The sequence below is a fragment of the Carettochelys insculpta genome, chromosome 8 (assembly GCF_033958435.1).
Source record: "Carettochelys insculpta isolate YL-2023 chromosome 8, ASM3395843v1, whole genome shotgun sequence".
In the NCBI taxonomy this organism is placed as follows: Eukaryota; Metazoa; Chordata; order Testudines; family Carettochelyidae; genus Carettochelys; species Carettochelys insculpta.
Genome location: NC_134144.1, coordinates 37,241,322 through 37,265,944, shown reverse-complemented (window position 1 = coordinate 37,265,944; position 24,623 = coordinate 37,241,322). Strand labels below are relative to the sequence as shown.

Sequence of the window (24,623 nt, the reverse complement as noted above, 5' to 3'; positions counted from 1 at the left end):
TAGGCTTAAGGGCGAGGTTTGCAAATCTTGCTCACCACCGTTCATCCGGTTCAGCTCAACCCTCTTGTAAACTGCTGCTAGCGTCTGCGGAGGGGGTCCCTGGTCGGTCACAGCTCGCAGCACGCTTACACTAGGGTTCCGGCCCTGCGAGGCTGGGGCAGGGCTCGCGGCGCGCTCCTGCCTGAGGCTGGCACCGGAATAGCTGTGCACCGCCGCGGGGCAGCCCCCGGCGGGGAGCGGTTGGCGCCGGAGCTCCAGCAGGAGGCGGAACTCGGAACCCGGCCCGGCCCTGCAGCCCCACGTGCGCCAGGCGGGGCCTGCAAGCCGCAGGGAATGCTGGGATTGCCGCGACCGGCGCAGAACGCTCAGCGCAGCTTTTAAAGGGGCAGGGCGGGGCCTGCCGAGCGGCGGCGGTGCTGGAGGCTCGAGCGCGTGCGGGGCTGCCCTGGCCGGGATCTGCGGCAGGTTGGTGGCCAGGCCGGCTGGTGGGAGCCTAGAGCCGCTCCCCTCTGTCCTTCTGCCCTCCCCCCGCCGGGTCGGGCTTGGTGCACCTGCCGCTGTGCGTAGGCCAGAGGTGCCCGGCCGGTCCCACGTGCGGAGACTAGGCTGTGTACGGCCTGGTGGGCGGCTCTCTGCAGCGGACACCGACAGCGGGGGCGGGCCGCGCGGGCTAGTGCTGCCTTGCGGCGTGAGCGGGGCCTGGGCGCTCTCTGCGGCGGTGGCTGCTCCTCTGTTTGCGTAGGGGAGCGGCGGTAAAGCGCCGGGCTGTCTGCGAGGCAGAGAACCGCGTTGGGAGCAAAGTCTCGTGAGTGTAGGTCGGTCACCAGAGAGCTTGAACTATGTTTAATGTTGGTCAGCGTGAGTTTAGGTCTAGGCTACCTGCTGGTTGATACTCCAATGGCTGCTGTTAGTTTCTGCCCTGATCCGCTTCTCGCGAGGGTAGGAAGCTTCCAGGGGCAGTGGTTTACACGTGGAGCTCTACCTGGTTCATAGAACTGGAAGGGCCCTTCAGAGGCCATCAGATACCATCCCCTGCCCTCACAGCAGGACCTCTTGCTATCCATCCAGGACAGATCTATTTATTTTTAATCTATTTGGCCCAAATCCCTAAATGGCCCCCGTCAAGGATTGAACTCCCAACCCTGGGGTTTAGCAGGCTAATACTCATGCCATTGAGCTATTTCTAGCCCCTCCCCCAAAAAATACAAAAAAAAACCAACAACACAACCCTAACCTGCCCCAGACCCTTGGAAGGTGCCTCTCCCAACCTTGGGTTTACAAGACCAATGCTCTAACCACTGACCTATCCCCCTGTGCCCCATTTTGGTTTTTGCCATTTCAGTGGGATATCTACAAACTAAGGATAAAACACATGTTAAAACTGACATTTGTACGTCAAACTCCGCCCCGGTACACCATAATTATAATAAGTTAGTCTGGTAAGAAGCTGTGTATGAGGGGCAGACATATTCAGCTCATTAAAATGCTTGAACTTCGAGTAGATAAGCTAAACGCAATATTAAGGTTAATATGCCTGTATCATCACTTATGATGTGAACAGGTGTCTCAGATATTGCCCATTCTGAATCTTAATTTATTTCCTTTGTGTTAGTATTTCATGTGGCACCCTGGCTGTTATCTTTCTCATGCATCTGATGAAGTGGGTCTTTGCCCACGAAAGCTTATGCTCCAAAATATCTGTTAGCCTACAAGGTGCCGCAAGACTTCTTGTTCTCTGTTATCTTTCTGTGATTCATAATGTTACTGGATCTCCATCTTGTGACTGATGTGTTCTGGGAGTAAATGTGTTGCCCTCAGCCATTGAGAAAGCTGTTAATGCTAACGTGCTAAACAAGGTGTATGCTCACAGTCTCACAGAGTAAAATTAGGCTTCTGTCTAGCCAGTGCCAGTTGAGTACTATTGTGTCAGTGTAGTTGGGATATACTACTCTGGTGAGGGAAACATATAATTGAATCACCCTTTTATGCCAATAGCTTCATTGGCAATGTGAATCTGAGTATGTTGGCTGTAATCAATTGCATTAGGAGTAATATATAAGAGAGTCTGTGAGATGAGCATATTGTTAGGCAGGGATGAGTGGACAACAAAGAGCCTCAAGTGTTTTGGATAATGCCAACCAGAATTTGTGTAAAGGAGAGAGCCTTAGTATTTGAAATAACAGTGGTTCCCAGCCTGAGGTATGCAGATCCCTGGTGGTCCATGAGGATATTGCTCTGTGTGTGTGTGTGTGTGTGGAAGATAAAATGATCATAGAAAATAAGTTTTAAATAAATTGCAGCATTGTAATCAATTTTTAAATTAAATATTTTCCAATAATGTTATTAATTGCTATCCAAAAAATCTATATTGTGGGTTCCCTTTTCATCTAATTAAGTGTACATCGTGGTTAGAATTAGCTGTTGGGGGGCGTCTGCAAATGGTTGGGGGAGGTGATTGGGAGTCTGCAAACAATGCTGGGTGGTGATTGGGGTCTGCACTAGCGAAAAAGTTGGGAACCACTGGATTAGTATATCCTAAAGCACGAGTGCACAAAGTGGGGGGGCAGGTGAAATTTTGTAAGGGGAGGCAAAACACAATCGGCTGCTGCATCTCAGGTTCATCCAGCTCATTAAAAATGCTCAAATACATTACTCTTTGTCTGTATTCACATTTATATACTGATCAATAAAGTTTTTACATTCTACGTACAGTAAATCCCCCAAATGCACAATTTCGAGTTTCACTGAACTTGCATTAACATGAGTTAAGTGCAACTTGAAGCCACTCTGTGGTTGTCTGCCTGCCTGGCTTCCGCAGCTGGCGGGGAAGCTGGGGAGAAAGGCAGCTGCTCTGCTGCAGCTTCCTCCTAGCTTATCCCAGCTGGGAGAAAACTTGGAGAAGCTGTGCCTGGCTCCCAGAGTGGCAGGGAGCCGGGAACCAGGCATCACAAGGGGAACCCTATGTTGTGGCCACTGATGTGCTGGTCAGTTTCCCTGCTCTCACCAGTGGAGGGGAGCCTAGAGCCAGGCTGCTTTCTGGTTTCAAGCTCCCCACCTCACTGTGGTCCCCTCTACTCCCTGGAGCCAGGAAACTGAAGAGGGCTGGTGCCCTGGTCAGGTTCTTGGATCTCCTGTGTTACTCAGAAAATTTGACTTACGCTGCATAAGTCAGAGGTCTGCTGTACTTATTTTCTTACACGTGCCAAAAGGCTCCCCCCCATATGAGCTTAACTGAAATTTCCATTGGTTTGGATTATATTAGATAGGTTTGGGTGGGGATGCTGCCAATTTCAGGGATAAAAAGTGGGGCCTATCGTAAGCAGTGAAAAGGTTGCTCACCCTTGACTTAAAGCAGCACCCCTTTATAGTGTGGACATAGTTCTCCTGGTGTAGAAATGATGATACTAGTTTGGGAACTGAAACAAACTGCATGGTACAAGGCACTCTTATGCTGGTAAAATATTCACTCCAATCATCATTCATGTAGTTTTATGATGTCATGGCTGATTACAGGAATTTCTCCTCTGATCAGCCTGAACTATTTATTGACATGACAAGACTGTGTTTGCAATCAGACTTGTCTTGGTACAAATTAAAGGACATGTCCAAAGGTGTCCAAAAGTTCACATGAAGTCTGCATATTAAATTCTATATGAGACCTTAATGTGAACTTGTTGCTTGTGCACCATTTTGAAGTGTAAACTGAAAAGCTAGTTAAGATACATCAACTCACTTTTGATAGTGGTAGCTGATATCTTATCACCAAGTTTGTATGTGGGCTCAAGATTTAAGAAGTGCTGTTGAATGAAAGAATATGAAAAACATACACGGAAAGACTAATTCATGACACCTAATTACTACAGTGTATAGCAGTGGTTCCCAAACTTTTCAGCATTGCTCCCCCCCACTTTTGATTTTTGAGGAAACCCTCACACCCCCCTCACCTCTTTACTGTCATCCAACCCCCCCTTAACAAAAAAATCAATTAGTGATTTAAAATAAACACAAAATATTGACATACAAATATTGAATATTAAAAATAAGCACAGATAGTTTTTCTTGGCCCAAAAATTTAACAGAAACGTAATGAAACAGCAGAAACAAATGAATTTAATGTGACAGAGGCTGCTGCATTTTCTTCATAAATTGGGAAATCCTTGGAGACTGACTGTGGACCATCCAGGCCTATGGCACAGGCCCCACCTTGTGGGTGCCTGGCGGAGCCCAAGCAGGCCAGCTGCCTGAGCCCCATGTTGCTGGGCCCATCTGCCCAAGCCCAGTGCTGCTGGGGATGCCCTCTCTAGCTGCGGGCCAGTTGCCCAAGCCCCTGCATTACCAGGGCCAAATGCCCGCCTGAACCCCTGTGCTGCTGGGGACAGCCACCCAAGTCATCTGTCTGACCCCACGCACTGCTGAGGCCAGCTGCTCACCCTCCCACCCAGCTGCCAGCAATGAGCCACCTGCCTAAGACCCCTGTGCTCCCGGGGCCAGCCACCCATGAGCCACCTGCTTGAGCCCCTCTTCTTCCCCAAAGCCAGGCACCGCCAGCTCTCCATTTAACCCCCTCCTCCCACTCACCCCCAACCCACATTCACTGACCTTTGCAGGAGGCACCTAGTTCCACGTGGGCCTTTGCCAGCTGCCTGTTTTTTGTAGCAGCTGCTCTGGGCTGCCCACATGAAATGACAGGGGCTGAGAGCTGGAAGCAAGGACCAGCTATTTCTTGGGGTTGGGAGAATGATGGGGGGAGCTGGGCTGCCTCACGCCCCTCTGGGGGGACATGCCTTTCAATTTGGGCAACCGTGATGTAACCGCTGCTATATTGATGGAAGAATGCTTCAGTCACTGTAGCAACCATCATTCAGGGAGGAGGTGATGTTCCTGCAGGGACTGGAAAAAACAAACTCTTCCTTCGGTATAGATGCATCTATGCTGCAGTTATAGGCTGGCATCGTTATGCTTGTTTAGCTCACAGAGTTCAATAATGGATTGCACCTTTTGAGCTCGGCATGTTCTGACTAAGCAGAATGTCATATTAGTTATTCCTATAAATGAGTAGTGTGCAGCCTGTACATTGTGTCCAGGATAATCATAGCTGAGGAGCTAGAGACAGTGGAGGGGAAGAACTGGGCTGTGGTACACAGAGGAATTTGTTTTTAACCATGGATATTAAATAACTTAGGTTTTTTTGTTTAGTGTTTTTTTTTCGTAAGATTGCCATTGCTACCTCATGCAGAAGCTTGGCTAACTTAACTCCTCCTCCTCCTCCTCCTAAGGCAACTATCATTGCTACGATAAAATGTTGTCTCTGTCACCTTTGCGTAGTGTCTTAACATACTAAAAACACACTCACTAGTGTGCGATCTTTACTCATTCTTAGACTTCAAGGCTAGAAAGTACCATCATGATCATCTATGCTGACCTAAGAATTATAGCCCACAGAACCTAAGCCACCCACTCCTGTTGTAAGGCCATAACCTCTGAGGGAGTTACTGAAGTCCTTAAATCTTGATTTAAAGATTTCAGGCTATAGAAGACCCATCATGTACTTTAGCTCAAATCAGCGTATGCACTGTTCCCCAAACTGTAGAAGAAGGCAGCCTCCTTTCCCCACAAAGGTCTGTGGCAATCTGACCTGGGGGAAAAATTCTTTCTCCGTGCTAAATATTGTGACTAATTAGATCCTAAGCATGTGGGTGAGACCCACCAGTCAGATACCTGGAAAAGTGTTCTTTGTAATATCTCTCCCCTTCCATATCTAGTGTCTCATCTCTACCTGGTGTGGATATGCTAATAGCAGTTACAGAGAGGCCATGTGCTGTGGTAGGTAATCTCATATTCCCTCCATAAATTTACCAGGCTAAATTTTAATAAGTTAAGTTTTCCTGCCCAACTACTCCCCTTGGAAGGTTGTCCCTGAATTTCACTCCTCTAATGATTAGAAACCTTCCTCCAATTTCAAGCGTAAAGTTGTTGATGGACAGTTTCTATCCATTTGTTCTTGTGCCAACATTGGCCCTTAAATAACTCCTCACCCTGCCTGGTATTTATATCCCTGTTTATTTATAGAGAGCATCCAGCTCTTCCCACATCCTTCGGTTTGTTAAGCTAACCAGGCTGAGCTCCCTACATCTCCACTCATAAGGTAGTTTGTCCATGTGGTCAGCCTAGTAGCATTTCTCTTCCCCTGTTCAACTGATAGAGTTTGAGTCACATTTCTTAAACATAGGAGACCAGAAATGGACAAAATTACGAATGAAAATCTCACCAGTGCTTTGTATAATGGTGGTAACACACTCCAATCTCTATTGGATCTATCTTGCCTTTTGCATCCTAGGATTACATTACCCTTTTTCACAGCGGTTACGGTTACACTACAGCACTTTGCCACCAGAGGTCATTCTCAGAAGAGATTTCCTGACAAAACTTCTGTTAACAGAGTGCAGCCACACACAGAAGCCAATTGGAAGGGTGCTCTGCTCTGTCGATAGAGCGGCTGGACTGGCCAGCTGCTTCCTCAACAAAACAGGCACCCAGAAGCACAACAGACAGGGCTGCCCATTGTTCTGGGTGTCCTGTCTGTCGAGAGCGTCCCAGAGCATCCACACAGCCTTTTTGTCAACAGAATCTTCCTCATCTGGGAGAGGCAGAAAGAAGTTTGCCAGTGGAAATGTTGACTTTTGTCAACCAAACACGTTTTGCGTGAGGACATTCCACTAGTTTTGTCAACAAAACCAGGGCTTTGTTGGCAAAACTCGCTAGTGTAATGGTAACCAACATCTTTGGTGGTTCATAGTCCTGTAATGACCAAAAATCCTGGTTTTCTTCTCTTATTGCTTTCAGCCATTACAGGAAAAGAAACTATAACCAAAAAAGAAAAGAACATGCAAAGCATCTTATTTATGTTCCTTTGCTGTTCAGGTTCAGTAAAGAATAGACAAATGTTCTTTTTTTTTTTTTTTTCATTCTGCATGCATAAATAAATAAATAATCCCTATGTAAATAAATTACTGTTTGGATATATCATAGAACACTGGAACTGGAAGGGACCTGGAGAGGTTGAGTTAGTCTCCCGCACTCATGGCAGGACCAAATACCATGGAGACCATCCCTGATAGATGTCTGTCTATCTTAAATATCTCCAGTGATGGAGATTCCACAATTTCCTTATGCAATTTATTCCAAGGTTTAACCACCCTGACAGTTAGGAAGGTTTTCTTTATCTCCAACGTAAACTTCCTTTGCTGCCGTTTGAGTCCATTGCTTCTTGTCTTATCCTTAGAGGCTAAGAAAAAACAATTTTTCTCCCTCCTCTTTGTAAGACTCTTTTAGGTACTTGTAAACTACTATTATGTCCCCTCTCAGTCTTCTTTTTTCTAAATGAAACAAGCCCAATTCTTTAAGTCTGTCCTGATAGCTCATGTTCTCTAAACTTTTAATCATTCTTGTTGCTCTTTTCTGGACTGTCTCCAATTTCTCCACATCCCTCTTGAAATGTGGTGCCCAAAACTGGATACAGTACTCCAATTGAGGCCTAATCAGCACAGAGTAGAGCGGAAGCATATATTTGTTTTTTCCTGTAGTTAATTAAATCTTTCATGAAAAAAATTGTCACAATGGTCATGAGAAAGAGTTGGTGGCTGCACTGAGGCCACCAAAATTTTGTTGAGATCCCCAGCCTAACCTCCCCTTATTGTTAGAGTGGCTTGTGTAATGTACAGCGAGCAAGACTGGATTTATTAAAACTTGTGCCAACATAAAGGTACCACATCTCCCATGAGGTGAAGTTTGCTGAACTCTAGATGGCTAAATGCCTAAATTGCTGTTGTATGGAGTATAGTTGTAGCTTTATCAGTCCTAGGATATTAGAGAGACGAGGTGGGTGAAGTATTATATTTTTTAAGTTCTTTTGGACCAACATGTGGGTGAGAAACACCAGCTTTTGAGCCACATTCAGCTCTTCTTTAGATTTGAAGGTAATTACCACACCCATCTTGTGCTTCCAACATCACTGGTGGAAAGATGTGAAATTGCTTTGCCCTTTTTTTAACGGGGGAAACGCATGTTTGTTTCTTGCTAACATTTATGTTGCATGCTGAGTAACTCCTAACTAAACTTATGAGTTCATGGTCCAAGTCAATAAGACATCTGAAATGTATAAAGAACTTAGTTTTATTTTATATAGTCCGGCGGCTGCCCAAAATTAGGGATTTCATTTAATGTTTCTAATTTTGCAAAGTTTGCGATGAAATACCAAACTCTTGTTTGTGTATGCAGGTTGCCAAAATGGCTGAAAATGGAGAGGGTCAAAATATGTCTGTCCTGGAAAACAAAATCTGTCAGCAAATAGAGGTATGTTTAACATGAGATGCTAAATCAGTTTCTCTCTAAAATGTTAATGTGTCTAGGTATTCAAACACTGCTAAACCTAGTATTTAAACTTCAGTCTTCAAAACTGGTTTAAAAATGCTTGTTATGTCCATGACAATGTTCATTCTGTGAATTTACAAACAAATTAAAAATACTAGTCACCTTACATGCTGGCAAAAATTGGTGGGCTGTTGAACTAATCAAAATAGAATCATAGAGTACTGGAACTGGAAGGGTCCTCCAGAGGTCATTGAGTCCAGTTCTCTGCTCTCCTGGTGGAACCAAGCACTGTCTAGACCATCCCCAATAGATGTCTCCTATTAACTTCTTTTATTGCAACTTTGGGAGTTGTTCCATATGTATGGAAAGGGAGGGAAGCACTTAATGTTATGGTCTGAGCAAGGCTGTCAGCTTCCTGCTTATTGCATTTAAGTTCTTCAGTGTTTTGATTTTTGTTTGCTGTGATGACAGCCTATACCAGTGGCTTTCAATCTTTTCAGGCTACTGTATCTCTTTTAGGAGCATGATATGTATTGCGTACACCCTTGTCACCTCACTTAACATACTAGTTCACAAAACTAGATATAAAAATTGAAATGTCACAGCGCACTACTACTGAAAAATTGCTTACTTATTTTTACCATATAATTCTAAATTCAATTGTACTTACATTCCAGTGCATATTGAGCAATATAAACAAGTCATTGTTTGAAATTTTAGTTTGTACTGACTTCACTAGTGCTTTTTATGTAGTCTGATGTAAAACTAAGTAAATGGATGAGTTAATGTATCTTCTGTATCTTGCTGTTTTATACTACCTTGCAAATCCTGTTTTATTACTTGAAAATGTTCATTGAATTACTGACTAAAGAATCCTAATTGGAAATAGGGCATCAGCTGTCTTTATAGCCCCATCAAAAGATTTAAAGTCTTAAAACTATGTTGGAAAATAGTGGATATATTAGGAATGTCCTTGAAGTGCTTCTTTAATCAACCAGTGTATTTGTAATACTACGGCTACCTCTACACCAGGGGAAAACTTTGAAATGGCCATGCTAACGGCCAAATCGGAGAATACTAATGAGGTGCTGAATATTAATTTCAGCATGTCATTAGTATTCTCCAATTTGGCCATTAGCATGGCTATTTTGAAGTTTTCCCCTTGTGTAGACGTAGCCTAGGTATGCTGCAAAATTGACTAATTGCTGGGCTGGAGGGAAGAACTGCCATAACTAAAATAAGAAATCTATAGTGTTAATGAAAGTTAAATACACATAGAACTGTAGTTCTGTTGTTTAATACATGCACAGTATAACTCAATGCTATAGGGTGATAATGAAATATTTTCATGTTGACTCTTGCAGCATAAAATGTTTGATATTTGGATTATGACTTGTAGCAAGAAACTGTCCTTACAAACTCTTCTGCAGGCTACCTTTAAAGTACTCCGGGCAAATTCTTGAAGGAGCAGAACAGTCTGGATTGTTGAGCATGTGAAATGGCAATGGTAATAAAACCAGCAAAACAGAACCTCCAAAATAAAAGCTAGTTAGAAGCTTCTGAATGGGGCACGAGTGGCTTATAGAGATATCATACTAGGACAAATGCTATATTTTTTGTTTGAATTTTTGACTCAAAATGTAAAACCATTAGGATATCAAGTTTGACTAGCAATGAAACTAATTGATCAGGTTGTCCAAATGCTGTCAGAGCAAAATATTCGATACATTTGCTCAGCCATGGCCATAGACTGTTTGGCTCTGCAACTTTTTTCTGCTGTCCCACTAGACCAGATCATTCGTTTAAGGGTCAAAGACCTGCTGTTAGATTTGGAGGAATTTCAGTTAAATTCAGAACTTAAAAATTCTGAAGTGAAATATATCTTTAACTCTGTTATACAGAAGTTTGCTGATACTGGTGTAAAGGGCCATGCCACACTTCACTGATTACTTTATTACTACATCAAGTTTCTATTACATTCTCTAAGAGAAATAAAGCTGCTTATGCCTCAACAGTCTAGGACAAATCTGCCTTTATTTTGCAGTACTATTTTGGTGATCACAATCTACCAAGAGACAAGTTTCTAAAGGAGCAGGTCAAACTGGATGATGGCTGGGTGCCGCTAGAAATAATGATCAAATTCAACAGGTAAAACAAAATCCAAATAATCTTTGTGTGGCTGGGTGCCTGCCAGATAGCCATATTGTTGGAATTAGGGGCAGGGTTGCCAACTATCATGCTGTAAATAAGAAACCCCAACTTTCAAACTACACTGAAATGCAAGTGAATCCTGTTTCAAAACAAGGCTGAAAACACACACAAGCCCATTCTGTGACTAGCTCTCCTCTGGGCCCATTGAACCCCGGCATCTATCCTACCTCCCTGTGCCCCACCTCGTACCACTCTTACCCTTCATCCCTTGTGCCTCCATATGCCTTTAGTTCTTCCCCTTACCTATCTCTCTCTTTGAGCTGGCCCTTGCTCTCCCCTCCCTGCCTCCTGGCCCTTGGTACCTCCCCTTACTCTTAGTGCCACCCTTTCCTCCCCATTTCCCTGCTGTCTCATGGAGTGCCCTGGGGTGCTCTGCTGCAGCACATACATTGGCAGCTCAGGTAGGTGGGAAGGAGATGGAAACAAGTCTGGATTGGAACTTTGAAGTCCAGTGTGCCATACTGCTGGTGTCAGACATACATGTGGGTCTTTATGGGGAGAGTAGGGGAGACAGAACACATCCTCTATTCCCCACCTTGCTCATTCTGCCCGGGGCTGTTCTGTCTGGGGGAAGCGGCCTGGTCTCCCTGGCTCAGGAGCTGAACAAACTGGAACATTTAAATCCCTTAACGGGTGTGTGCTGTTGAGATGCACAAGCACAGGCTAGCTGGACTGTGGACAAATCACCCATGGCAATGTTTACTTTTATAGACTGGAACCAGAGGTGGGTGGACCACAGGAACCAATCAAAAAAAAAAAAAAGAAGAAGCAAAAAGCGACTATAAAAGTGGCCAATGTGGGGAAAAAAGAACCAATCAGCCTGAGACCAGCTGAATTTCCATCTTTTTTTGGCTGAATAGGCATCATGGATTAGGGGTCATAAATCCTCAGCGTATGCACAAATAATGCTGGAGATGGAGTGTGAGCACCTGTTTGACATTCTGTGCTTTCTCCGTAGATTAAGCAATCTCTCAAAAGACTTCAATGTTATAGTAGAAGCACTGAGAAAATCTAAAGTTGGGCTTATGGAAATAAGTGAAGACAAAACAAAAATAAGAAGATCGCCAAGCAAACCTCTCCCTGAAGTGAATGACCAGTATAAAAGTGCAATTAAAAACAGATCTGTATATATTGTAAGCTTTCATACTCTACTGCAGTACTTTCAGTCTATTACTTAAAAGGCTTTAAACTAAATGAAGTTTTGATTCCATTGCTTAGTTTTATTTTAATCTGAAATGAGTTGTGGCATAAATTTTCAGTCATTAAATTACTTAAGTATGAGTCAGGTTTGTAATGATAAATTCTTCAATGGAAATGTGCTAGGTTTTGTTTCATGTACTAATTTGAAGTTCTATATTACTTTGCAGAAAGGCTTTCCAACAGATGCAACACTTGATGATATCAAAGAATGGCTAGAAGGTAAAGGCTCAGTAGAAAACATTCAAATGAGGAAAACACTGAATAAAACATTCAAGGTAATTTTGTATCACAATAATTGATGCTTTGCTAGCTGTGAAAAATCGAGGTTCCTCGAGAATGTTCCATTAATCTATTTATTTCTAAATATAGGGATCAATTTTTGCAGTGTTTGATAGTGTTGAATCTGCTAAGACATTCAGAGAGACACCAAATCAAAAGTATAAAGAGACAGAGCTGATTGTGCTTTTCAAGTAAGTCAACTTCACTTATGTTTTGAACTAATGCCTGCCGGGATTGCTGTGCAATCTCCAGAACTGCTGAATTTGTGCAGGCTTTGCTGTTCCTTATAAAGCTTTATAAAGATGCTTTAGTTCTAGAAGTTTCTTTAGCTACTACTGTCCTTTTTTTTTTTTTTTTTTTTAATTTTTTTTATTGGCTGCATTAACTTAAGTTATATCTCACTGAAGGGAGGAATACTTCACAAAGAAGAATGAAGAGAGGAAACAAAACAAAATAGAAGCTAAAGCCAAGGCAAAACAGTAAGCCAAGCTGTAGTTTAATAAATGAAGAACCTTATCTTTGTCCATTATAGTCTAACCAATCCTGATCTGAACTCTTACAGGGAGAAGGAATTAAAACAGAAGCAAGCAGAAGATGCTGAAATGGTATGTACCTTTTGAATGATCTGCAAGTGTACATAAACAGGGTTATAGTGCATCTAGTCTGATAATGGTCAGGTCTGTTTTGATACAGTACAACCCCAAGATACAGGCACTCAAGTTGCATACATCTCAGTTTAACGCAACTCGTGGTGGTGGGAAGCTGGTGCTGAGTTCCAGGCTGCCTGCCATTCAGGGGAGCAGGAGAACTGACCTGCCTTGCAGAGCTGATCAGTTTCCTGTCTCCTGTGAGCTGAGGGCAGCCTGGAGCCAGAATACAGCTTTGTGGCTCAGAGGAGCAGGGAAACTGACCAGCCCTGCTGTGCAGGTCACTTTCCTGGCTCCCCCAAGTAACATGAAATTTGACTTATGTGGGGTTGTGCAAGAACGGAATCTCTGTGTAAGTCAGGGGTGTACTGTACTGTGCTTTCCTAGCCCTGGTAAATACTAAACCTGCTTCTGCCACTACTGTGTTTTTATAGTAATCTTTTGCCCTAACATAGGCATAGGGGTGCCAGACATTTACCCATAATGTCCAAACTCTGCTCAGAGCATGACTTTGCCTCCATAATTAAATCTGACTGCCAACCTAGAAGTAAATATTTTTTCTTAAACTGAAGTCTCAAGACCTAATAATGTCAATTTTTTACAAGCTGTTAATTTGCTTTCTAATATACAGATCAAGGGTATGTAATTCCTTGAGTAGCATTGAATGGCTGGGAAATGTGCATAGGTAAAATCCGATATACATGTTAAACCTCTCTCATCTGGCAACATCTGTAATTTGACATGATTTTAGTTAGCTGGATGACAGTTTATCGTGGGTGTGGCCAAGTTTCCCAGAGAGCCATAAAAGTTTGTTTCCAGCCACCAGTCCTGGCTCTGTGTTCCGTGCTACTGGTTAGCTGTAATTTACTCCTAAATATCCTCTTAAGAGCCCAGCAAGCAGGGAAGTGTTGTTAATGCTCCGGCACCAGTCAGGTCCCAAAGGTGCTAGATTAGAGAGATTCAACCTGTATGAAGAAACAAGATGCTAGGGGGTATGGGCATGGCAGGAATTAGTCGCTTTGTCGTAAAACTATGAGGTATTAGACCTACTGGCAATACAGCTGGATCCATGGCTTTTGATCTCTTAACAGTTGCTGCAATCTTTTTAACACACTTCTTAATACGGCTCTCAAACACTGTGCTTCAGCGCAAATCTCAGCTTCTAGCTGTCTTAATTTTTTTTTAAAAAGGTTCTTTTTTATTTAGAAATCGCTAGATGAAAAGACTGGATGCTTGCTGAAATTCTCTGGTGACCTGGAAGATCAGACTTGCAGAGAAGATCTTCATGCAGTTTTCTCTGACCATGGAGAAATTAAATGGATAGACTTTGTCAGAGGGGCAAAGGAGGTCAGAAGGCTCTCAGATGAGAGATTGCTTTTGTTTTTGTGAAATTTGTTTGGTATCTGAATGCTCCTCAAGTGTTCGACTAACTTAGCAATGGTAACTGCACCTTCAGTTGGGGATGTAAGGAATGCAGAATGATAGTACTTTGAAGAGATCAGTTATTTTGTTTTGTTTTTCAGTTTTCCACAGTAACCACTGCCAAAAAGGGGTCTGATTAAGAGGTAGAAGCATTAGCGTAACTCTCCTCTTTCAGAGTTACACTCACGTAATGGCTAACATAGAGCCACAGAGGACTGCATGCTGATATGTATGGGAGTTTGCATAAAAAATTAAGGCTAAATTAAAGCTCTCAGTTAAACAAAACCAACTGATAAACCTAGTATCATTCATTGCAGGGAGAGTAGAAGGAATTGTCAGAGCAAATTTTGTCCTTTTTCTTAGATGTCAATGTGCATAGTGAGGATGTCTCTGACACTCCATGGTACGTGACACTCCAGCTGCAGTCACAGTAATTCTTTTGCTCCATAATGCAAATTGTTTTTGTTTGTGCTAGGGAATTATCCTATTTAAAGACAATGCAAAAGATGCACTGGAGAAAGCCCAAGAAGCAAATAATGGGAACTTACAGTTGCGCAACAGAGATGTTGTATGGGAATTGTTGGAAGGAGATGAAGAAAAAGCAGCATTGAAAAAAATCATGGAGGGTCAGCAAGAATCACTGAACAAACGGAAAACAAAAGGTGATTTCTGCCCCCCCCCCCACCCATTTGAATGTGACCTGGGTAACCTTCATGGAAATTCTATTGTATTAAAGTGAACTTGTCAGCTGTTGCATGCACAGTAGTATCACTTTAGATTAGTAAATGACTAATTCGTAGTTCTTCAGAGTTCTTCTATGTTCTACCAGGTCACAAATTTAAAGGTAAAGGAAGAGGTAGCAAAGGAACCCAGGGCTCAGAGAACAAAGGGAAAGTACAGTTCCAGGGCAAGAAAACAAAATTTGAGAGTGAGGATGAAGAGGGTGAAGAGAACTCTAAAACAGGTAAGCCATTTTGTGCGCGAGTGTGAATAGTTCAAGGGCTGATGGGAAACCCTTTGAAGCAATGTCTGTCTCAATGGAAGGAAGACTGAACAAATAGTCTCCTGTATTCTTTATAACTTGACCGATTTCTAAGAGAAAAGTCCATACACTGTCCATGTGCTGTTTAAGTTTTTATTCCTCTCTCCCCGGCCCCCCAGCAGTTTTCCTAATTTATGCTCTCAGGGATGCTTAATCCAGGGGAGAACAAACGTTTTATGTCCGGCCCTACTTTTTGTCCTGGCAATTAGCAGGGCCCTCCCAACTGGGAATTCTGGTTATGCTCATATGAGAGAAGAAAAACAAACTTCTTGGCATATGTAAGCAAATAAGTATATGGGATGAAAATCTTTATTGATTGGTATATAAATGTAAATACCCATAAATACAGTAACATTTCAACATTTTTAATAAGGTGGATGGGGCTGAGACCCAACAGTTGATCATGCTGTGCCCCTGTATGAAATTTCATGTCCCCCAGAGGGGGGCCACCCCCCACGTTGCTCACCCTGACTTAACTGAAGTCTTTATGGAGGTCTGTGAATTGAAAGACTGAACTGGTAAGGAGACTGTAAGTTGAGCGTTAAACAGGGAAATAAAAAGCAGCTTTCACTGAAGAGATACTGGCTGACTATCCTCAGTCCTAAACTTGCTTAGTGCTACCCATCTGGTACATTTACTTGGAGAACATGGATGATTAATTTACTGTATGACCTTACATCAGCACAGTAGGAGAAAACACTTGTCAATCCATGGCCCAGAGCAGTGTTTTCACTCTTCCATATTGTGGACTGTCTTCCCTTCCTGTTGCAATTTGGTGCCTGTCTAAATTAAACACATGGCATCTTCCATTGTTTTATGCAGTGTTTGTGCCGGCTGTGCTGGTCTCAGATTATTAGAGAAATGAAGTAATAGCTTTTATTGGATCAACAATAAGAATGTTACTTTGTCTCTAAATGACCAACACGGTTAAGGGATTTTTCAGACTGGAAACATTTTGGGTGCTCCTCTTGAGTTAACTTCCCCTGCTATGTGGTCTGAAGCATCTGGAAAAGTGTCATGGATTGGTATAAGCGATTCATCATTGTTACATAGCAGCTGTGGATTCCATGGAATTGTTTCATAAGGCACTATGTAAAATACAGGTTTCAAGGCAATTTGTTCATATGCAGCCATGTGAGAGATTGTATGCCTTAAACTGGCTAGGTAGAGTATTTAAAGTAATACTGAATTTCCACTAATCCCATAAGTATATAACTACAGAAACTCTTCCAGGGCCAGCAAGTCCCAAGAAAAGACCACTAGAAGAGACTGAAAAAAAAGAACCTGCATCAAAACAGCTGAAAACAGAAAATGGAGCTGGAGATCAGTAATAGTATTTAAAAACACAGAGTTTTTATTAATCCATTTTAAATAGATTTTAAGTCATTCTTCAGTTTGGAAGTTTTTCAAAGGAAAACCTTATTAAATCCACTTCAATATCCACCTGGAATGAGAGGAAAGTTTTTTTTTTATTGGGAATACTTTATTTTTTTGGATACATGATTACCTTAACATGCCAATGTGTGTGTTTTTTTTCTTTAATATGTATAGTTTTGCTTATTCTGTCTGATCCAGACTATTCTGGCATTTGAGTCAAATGTATTAAAGGGAGGGTCAGTTCCTAAATCTAATTTTGATGTTGTATGAAAGACACCAATAAAATTCCATATTTAAAAATCATGAACTGTTAAATGCTTGCTCCAAACTTCAGAATGTGAGTGAACAGAACTGTCAAAACACACACATGAACATGCTATACTTGACTTAAATTATTTTCTGATTAGCATAAGGAGACTTTCCTTGGAAGAAAACATATGTAGTCCTTTCCAGGAGAAAAGAGGCTAGCCAGCCAGTACAGCTCTGGGGGAGGTGTACGTTGGCATCGCTCCATGGATGAGATGGTGGTTGGTCTGACACTGTGTGTTAGTGTTACTTGTACTCTCCCATCTTGTGCAGTTTACTTCCATGAAACATCTGAATACTTTTATCCCAGTCCTCCACTCAGTAGTCACACACTGACCTGCCCTTCGGTAGTGGCAGATGACAGAACAAGGAATCGCAGGTTGCAATGGGGAAAATCTAAGTTGGATATTACAAAAGCACTATTCCACTAGGAATAGTGAAATCTCCATGCTTTAGGGATTTTTAAGGCCAGGCTTGAAAAAGCTCTGGCTGGGATGATTCATTTGGGGTTGGTCGTACTTTTTGGGGGTGGGGTCCTGGATTAGATGACCTGCTGAAGTCTCTTCCAGCCCTAATATTGATTTCCGCCTCCACCCCTTGGCATCCACCTTGTCCTCCTTAGATCTGCTCTGCATACAGCTTGTTCCTGTGAGATGGTTCTCTTCTTCCAGAAACAACCTCCCAAAACACACAGTGCTTCTACTATGTGAAATACTAAGTGTTGGTCCTTACCATTCAGCTTTTACATCACCTCCTAGGATGCCATCACTTGGCTGCCTGCTCCTACCAGCACTTGATTGGTATTGTTCATTCTGCCCTGATGCACAGTACACCCTCAGACTAGTTCAAAGCAATTTTACGGGTAAAATTCTGGTTACCTTTTGAAGTCCAAAAGGAATTGGGACAGGATTTCATCCCTAATTAACTGTAGGTGGGAGCAACTGGAGTTTGACACTAAACTAAACATGATCTGATATCCCCATCTTGTGGTTTGTATCTTTTACATACTTGCTAAGTCTTAATTTAATTAATTCAGGGGCTTACCCTATAAATCATAGGCAAGATCTGGGTCTAAAAGCTATACAATCCAATCTTACAATAAAATTCTTTAATTTTAGAGGTACTAACTACAATTACTGAAACTCACCTAGAAGAGTGGTGGAGACAACTTTAATTTTTCTGGATGGTTTCTACTCCACCAACTTCAGTTATACCCTAACTTGGTCTGTAGCAAAGCACCTGACATCAGTCCTGAAATCAGATGTGCAAAAGAGCTGGATAACCATGCTAAAAGAGTCTCGCATGCAGCTCTACCACCCTTGTAGAGTGCCCAGCAGGCTATCAGGCATTTTTTCAATGCAAATTAAACTAAATTCAGACTTCAGTCTTACACTATTATTAACCAAGTACCCCTAAATTTCAAATATTTAATATGGGATTAAACTACTTACAGATTTCTTCTTATGAAACTTGTACGATGCTGGTAAGTCATATCTAAGTTCTGTGAAGAGCATAGAGAACACTCATCATACTAAAATTACATAGTTGCTCATGGGTGCTAGTGAAACTACTGTATTCCTTGATCACTATTTTGCTGGCAGCATCTTGTTTAAAATAATTTGGATTTTCATTCACTGAGTCTCCTTTTGCCTGTTCTTTTGAGTTTTGTCTTGATTAGCGATGACGTTAATACTAGAATAGGAATTATTTCATATTATCAAGTTTGTTTCTTGCTACTAGATAATTATCAAACATTTGTGATAATGAAAACTTGGCATTCTACTGATGTATAAAAATTTCAGTCTTTCCCCCTCATTCTCCACTCCCACATCTTTAAATAAGGCACAAGTGCTTGAAATAGCCACCGGACTTGAGATGACAAAAGCTGACAGATCAAATTGAGGACTAAGGGAATGCAGGAGGAATGAAAGGTAAGAGGTACTGACAGTGCTTTGAGGAGGGATCTGTCACCTTCTCCAATGATGGAATTGTTCATGCTAAACCTTGTCTAGTTAATATGGAACTAGAGCAACTTTTGAGAAGTTTGACATGAATGTATCCAGAATATTCTACTTTTGAATCAACTGGGTCATCTTTCTCCATTAGAGCTATTTGTCCTGGAGGCAGAAGAGCCTAAAAGGCTTCCTATTGCATTAGTTTAGACCAATAGTGTCCAACTGAAATTTACCTGATCATGACTCCCCGCCCCACCCAGCCAGATTACTGACTTGGCACAAGCCACCCAGGATTGAAGCTGTGCTCCGCTAGACACCCCATGACTGGAGAAGCCACTGCTGCTGCCAAGCACTTGTCCAACCACATGGTGGGGCTTGTGCGCAGAGCAGCTGGAGGGGCATCCCACATGTGCGGCTCTCCTGAGCCACACTTTGCAGTGCATATTGGACACCAGGCTTAGACCTCTTCATGGCTTGTTCATTGTACTTTTTTATCCAATTTGATTCAACAGGTTTTTATCCCATTGGATCATATTTTTAAACTGTTTAACTTGCTCCTCTCATTCAACACCTGAATAGCTAATGCTGTGACTGTCTACTAACAGCGTGTTTAAAAAAAGAGTATGTACAAGATAACCTTACCTGCTATAACTTCCATCTTCACTTTCCATTCATCTGCTTTCTTTTGAATATGCTGAACAGAAGAAAATAGTCTATGAACTTAAAATGCCACAAAGTAATTGGAATTGAGAAACACCATTAAAAGTACTATTCAGGGCAAGATGTTCTATACAGTAGGATGAAGTAAAGGGACTTACTTGTCGTGTTGAAGTTTTGTGTAGGGAATATACAGCTGTTTGTGCCATTTGCAAAGCTACCTTCAGAAAAGTCATATCCATTCCTGTAAGAAGAGGATCTAAGTTGCACACAAACCTTATTTGTCTTCATTTATTTCAGATCTTTAGAGTAAGGAGTTCAAAGTTAACTTTGAAGTAAGGGAAAATGTGTGTAGACTCTGCTGGCTACTTTGGAGTAGTGCCTAACCTCAAAGTTAGTGTAACAGCCTGAAGGATCTGTATTTCCATGTTTTTCCTAACTGTAGTGTCTGGATAGATCTACACCCATGTTAATTATATCAGAAATATACAGAAGAACTACTAGTTCAAACAACTACTAGGGGGCCAATTATCTTAAAAATTTAACCCTATTTGCTGAAATGATTGAACTTAGCCATAGGTAAAGTGTTTGAGAAAGCTACATCACAAAAGGGGGAAAGGAGTAATTGTCTCCAAGGTCCCATATGTTACAGCAAAGGTTTTGTTAGCAGATGAAAGTTTCCTTAGGAATATTATGCAGTTGCTTTTCTTAAGAATTACTAACCTTTATTGTGCTTGGTCCCAAAAGGAGGATTCATAATTACTGTGTCAAAAGTTTTGGCCATTGTGGTAGCTAAAGAACATACATTGCATTGAATCATGTCAATGTTTGTGAGCTCAAACTCTTCAGCATTTTTACTAAATATTTCCAGAGCATCTGCATCTATATCAAACCCCACACACAACCTGGAAAAAGGAAAAACAAACAACAAACCACTATTACTTTTAAAAGACAATACGTTTTCTTTTCAAAATGCACATCTCTAAATAGTCATGTTTGTTCCTGCTTTATTACAGTTCTGAAAAATATGCCTAAATCAGAACATGCTCTGTAATCTTCAGTATGATTTAGAATAGTGCTGTACAGTTGCACCTGCCTGGTCTGGCACCCCTGGGAGCTGACCAGTCCTGAACGAGGGAATTCACTTGAACAGGGGAGGGCCCCAGCCTGCTGCAGTGCTGTGCCACCTGCCCCAGAGTGCCTGGACTGTTGCCACTAGCTTAGGGACACCAGCAGCACTGGGCTCCCATGTGGCAGTGCTCCTACTTTAACTTTGTGGCCGGGGCTCTCTGGTTCAGTAAAATCTATTGTCCTACCAGACCACAGATGTTGCTGTACCAGAGAATCACAGTCTTGGGAGATGCAATCTGTATTTAGAAGCAAATTACAAATAAAGGAATGTAAATGGGGAAGCTTTTAATTTTTTTAGAGAACATACTGAACAGGACAAATGTAATTTGCTTGTAACAAGATATGAGCAATAGCTTTAAGAAAAACACTAAATTACAAAGTTCTCTAGTTCTCTATTTTAAATACGGAGCACTTGCCCTTATCAATTGTTATTTATTTACATGGTCATAGAGGGGCTAAATCTACTGAAATGCATGATCATTTTTAGTTACCCACATTAGAATATTACCAATCCTGGACTGTACTTATCTTCCTACATTGTCTACAACATCCTGGAAATGAAACAAAGAACTTGGGTATTAAACACCTACCCTGCTCCTAACATTACACTTCCAATGCTGAGTACACCACAACCACATCCTAGATCTGCAACTGCTTTGTTTTCAATATCATCAAAAGTGTTGTGAATTGTATAAAGCATACATGCTGAAAAATAAGATTTTACAAGATAAGCTGACAAATCAATATTTTCTTTCAGAAGGCTTTCAAGCACATTCTAAATTAAGTGGAAGCAGGCAAACTGTTAGATCATATAGCAATCAAGTTATACAACAAATTCACTGATCGCAGTAAAATACACATTCTTGTTTATGTAAGGAAACAACAACAAAAATTGAGTAGGAAAGAATCCAGCTCTTTCGTTTTACATGTTGGTCTTATACATACAGCTGTATATTCATTCTGATTAAGGAAGGTGCATGCAGGGAATTTTGTTTATGGTGGTCTTACAATGGGAATGGTATTTTATAATTCCTTGGACTGAAAGAGGAATATTAAAATTAAGAGCAATATTTTGTGTTCTAAGTACCTGTGGCAAATACACAATTCTTATCAGTACAAATCAGCACATTGTCCGCTACCCTTGTCCTTAACTTTAAAATATATTTATTACATTGTTTGATATAGAGACTTTTAATAAACAAAAGCATTACAGTTTCTCTTTAAGACATCTCTAGCAATAATGCATAAACTAAAATTCATTACTTTCTCAAGAACATAAAATAAAAATCTAGAAATAAAACATTTAGCAGATATGTTTTGTTTGTTTTAAAGTTAAATTGATAATTCTATGTTTAACCTCTACCTGCAATGTGGGGTCTTGTTGGATACTGTTCAAGGAGTAATTTTGGATTCTCAAAATCATCAACTTGCTGAAGATAACATTCCAGTTCCTTAAGTTTTAACTTCTTCATATTTGTTTTCTTCAACTAAGAAAAACATAGTTTATGAGCAGCATTGCTTTGCACTATTGTCTTATAGTTATGCATAAAATACAAAACTTATTAAGAATAAATTTATGTAAAAACCCATGTGCTGCTTCTCAGACTTACCTGATGCATACATAGCATACAGTGTGGCAACCGCACTCCTCCCCCAGCGCTCCAGTCCTGTTTGGCAAGTGAGCACCCTCAAGTTATGGAAGGTACAAATGTTTAGTGCCTTGTCCCCTAGGCCCCATACAGTAAACCCTCAATTTTACAGATCCCAATTTAGCAGACTTTGGGAACAATGGATGTCCCCGCATTGTTTCCAAAGTCTGCTGGGGTCCACAAAATCATCCTGATGCCCCTCCCCCAAAAATTGAGACTGACCTTACTACAGCCTGGAAGAGCAACCATCTCTTCTGCCAGAGCTGCCATGTGCTCTTGTCACAAGGGGTGGGGCGTGTACATGGGTAGACTGGCATTCATGTCCATGCCCCATCCCTGGCGGAAGGACTACATGGTGGCTTGAGCGGTGGCCTCTCCAGCTGCATGACAAGACAGCTTAGTGCCTCCAGCTGCATGCAGTGAGGCACCTTGAGCCATGTGTAGTGAGGCGGCTCATGCCATATGGAAGAGTGCCTTGAGACCCGCATGGCAAGGTGGTGCCATCTGTACCTGCAGTGTCCCAGCCATATGGGGGGCAGGGTAGCAGTCTTCCAGTGGCAGCAGCAGCTCTGGTAAGTTGCAGGATTTTATTTTCTTGTTTGTTTGTTTGTTTGTTTTTGGGGGGGAGGACTAGGCCTGGGGCAGCCTAGCAGGCATGGCTGGGTAGTAAACCCACGCATTTAACAGACTTTCGGAATAGCGGACCCCCCCCCACCATTAGTCTGTTAAATCAAGGGTTACTGTAGTTAAAGGCATGTCTGCAAAACTTGCTAAAAAAGTCCTGGACATGCAATGGATTTGGAGGTGACTCCCTTTTCCATTACTTAGCAATTTATCCCTGAATCAAAATAGAATGCTGTGAGCATTCATTAGTGAGTGCTAATAACTGACTCGGATTAAATATATAACGAACACATTTGTAACTCATTGGCCTTGATCTGAAGTGGGTTTTCTGCTTTCTCCCTCCCCTCTAAGGAGCCACAAAAATTAATGCTCCTCTCCTTGTCCTCGAGGGCCCTAGTGGCTCACCTGTCCTCTGGGGCTACCGAAACTTAACAGTCCACACACGCATCGCCCACGATGGGCCACTGGGACGAATGCACATCCCCACGGTGGCGCTCATCCACACGCACCCCGGCCACCGCCCTGAGACCGCTAAAAGGACTCACTCCGCCCCCGCAGCGGCGCTCCCAGCTCGGGAAGTGGACTACCACCGCCTGCCCACTGGGGTCACTGCCACAACCCCACCGCCGCGGCGGGGAGCCTCGTGGGAGACAGAGCGCGGCTTGTTGGTAGCACCCGGCACAATGCCCGTTGCCCGGCTTGGAGAGCAGCGCCTGCAGACCCCACCGCCCAGCTCACCTCACGGCCTCTCTCCCTGCGGTGCCGCACCGTCACACGTCCCCGGTGCACGTACGAAACTCAGCCCAGCACTGTCAGTTCCTGGTTAGTCCCAGCTAGCTCCGGGCGACGCTGCAGCCTTCTTCCCCAGGCACCTTTCCTTCCCTGCTCTCTGGGATGGTGTAGTCTTGTTTGCGTCTCAGCACATGACCTGCTACTGGACCAATTTCTCTTGGCTCAAAGACAAGCTTTGGAGACCTTTACTCATCCCTTGAAATATGCCAGCACTTAGGCTAACCCCCTGGTTCTCGAGCTTCTCTGCTGGTGACCCCTCGCACGCAGCAAGCCACTGAGTGCTACCCCTGATAAAGTCAAACTCTTTAAAGCATTTAGCAGTATTAGAAATGCTGCAGAGGTGGCAGGGTTTGGGGGAGTGACTGACAGCTCATGACCGTTTCCCCCCAGCTTCAGTGGCTCTCCTTCCCCTGGCTTTGGTTTGAAAACTCCTCTCCTAACCGCTGTTTTATCTGTATTTAGCAGTCATGCTTGAGCACATTTCCCAACCTGCAGAACAGGCCTGTTTAAGCACCAAAGCTGCTCTCTCTCACCAACACAAACTGGCCCAATAAATGCCAGTACCTCACCCATCTTCTCTTTCCTGCTTCACTCCTCTTACACATAGCAGAAAGGGGAGAGATCACCATCTGAGCCTCTTGGTTGGTAGAGTCCAGAGCTACACCCTTCTCCTTCCCCAGTTTGTCCTCAGCTGAATTGAAATTAGGCACACACACACACTTACAAAATCAGAGAATGCACCTGTAATTGAGTACAAGTTCTTGCAAATGCATTTGTTGGAGTTCAAATGTTAAAGTGTTTTTTTAAAAAACACTTGCAGATACTGCTTTGTTACTAACCAATAAATGTCTGCAACAAAATTCTAGTTTCCTTGTTCCACAGCAGTGACTCAGGAGCTAATAAGTAGATTTGAATTCTTCCTAGGTCATCACTTCCGTAGCAACCATCTCTTTAATTTCAT

General features: G+C 42.5%; 2 protein-coding genes across 5 annotated transcripts; one reads left to right on the top strand and one right to left on the bottom strand.

Annotated features, from left to right (window-relative positions):
• Window positions 1-345: 345 nt before the first annotated feature.
• Window positions 346-16,851, top strand: SSB (small RNA binding exonuclease protection factor La). Its single transcript, XM_075001684.1, has 12 exons — window positions 346-465; window positions 8,278-8,352; window positions 10,415-10,518; window positions 11,540-11,714; window positions 11,949-12,056; window positions 12,151-12,251; window positions 12,468-12,539; window positions 12,623-12,665; window positions 13,914-14,054; window positions 14,605-14,791; window positions 14,959-15,093; window positions 16,405-16,851. Exons 2-12 carry the CDS (start codon window positions 8,287-8,289, stop codon window positions 16,500-16,502), a joined length of 1,230 nt encoding a protein of 409 aa, XP_074857785.1. The 5' UTR covers window positions 346-465; window positions 8,278-8,286; the 3' UTR covers window positions 16,503-16,851.
• METTL5 (methyltransferase 5, N6-adenosine) lies at window positions 16,485-23,630 on the bottom strand. 4 transcript variants are annotated; one of them, XM_075001686.1, is made up of 8 exons: window positions 23,609-23,630; window positions 21,961-22,084; window positions 21,188-21,302; window positions 20,190-20,371; window positions 19,628-19,710; window positions 19,452-19,503; window positions 18,306-18,355; window positions 16,485-16,615 (listed from the first exon to the last, which is right to left on the bottom strand). In XM_075001686.1, the coding sequence occupies exons 2-8, from the start codon at window positions 22,067-22,069 to the stop codon at window positions 16,562-16,564; spliced, it is 645 nt and encodes a 214-aa protein (XP_074857787.1). In that variant the 5' UTR covers window positions 22,070-22,084; window positions 23,609-23,630; the 3' UTR covers window positions 16,485-16,561. The 4 variants fall into 4 exon arrangements, with proteins under 4 accessions (XP_074857787.1, XP_074857789.1, XP_074857788.1 ...); XM_075001688.1 differs by lacking the exon at window positions 23,609-23,630 and adding an exon at window positions 23,416-23,593; XM_075001687.1 differs by lacking the exon at window positions 23,609-23,630 and adding an exon at window positions 23,276-23,406.
• Window positions 23,631-24,623: the final 993 nt, after the last annotated feature.

Excerpts from the sequence above, each read along its gene's own strand:
- METTL5 (XM_075001685.1), bottom strand. Across the intron at positions 21,303-21,960 it reads AACAAGACCCCACATTGCAG|CATGTATGCTTTATACAATT; the intron begins GTAGAGGTTAAA and ends CTTATTTTTCAG. Across the intron at positions 19,711-20,189 it reads TGGGACCAAGCACAATAAAG|GAATGGATATGACTTTTCTG; the intron begins GTTAGTAATTCT and ends CTCTTCTTACAG.
- SSB (XM_075001684.1), top strand. The coding sequence starts at position 8,287 with ATGGCTGAAAATGGAGAGGGTCAAAATATGTCTGTCCTGGAAAACAAA. Across the intron at positions 14,792-14,958 it reads GAACAAACGGAAAACAAAAG|GTCACAAATTTAAAGGTAAA; the intron begins GTGATTTCTGCC and ends ATGTTCTACCAG. Across the intron at positions 15,094-16,404 it reads TGAAGAGAACTCTAAAACAG|GGCCAGCAAGTCCCAAGAAA; the intron begins GTAAGCCATTTT and ends AAACTCTTCCAG.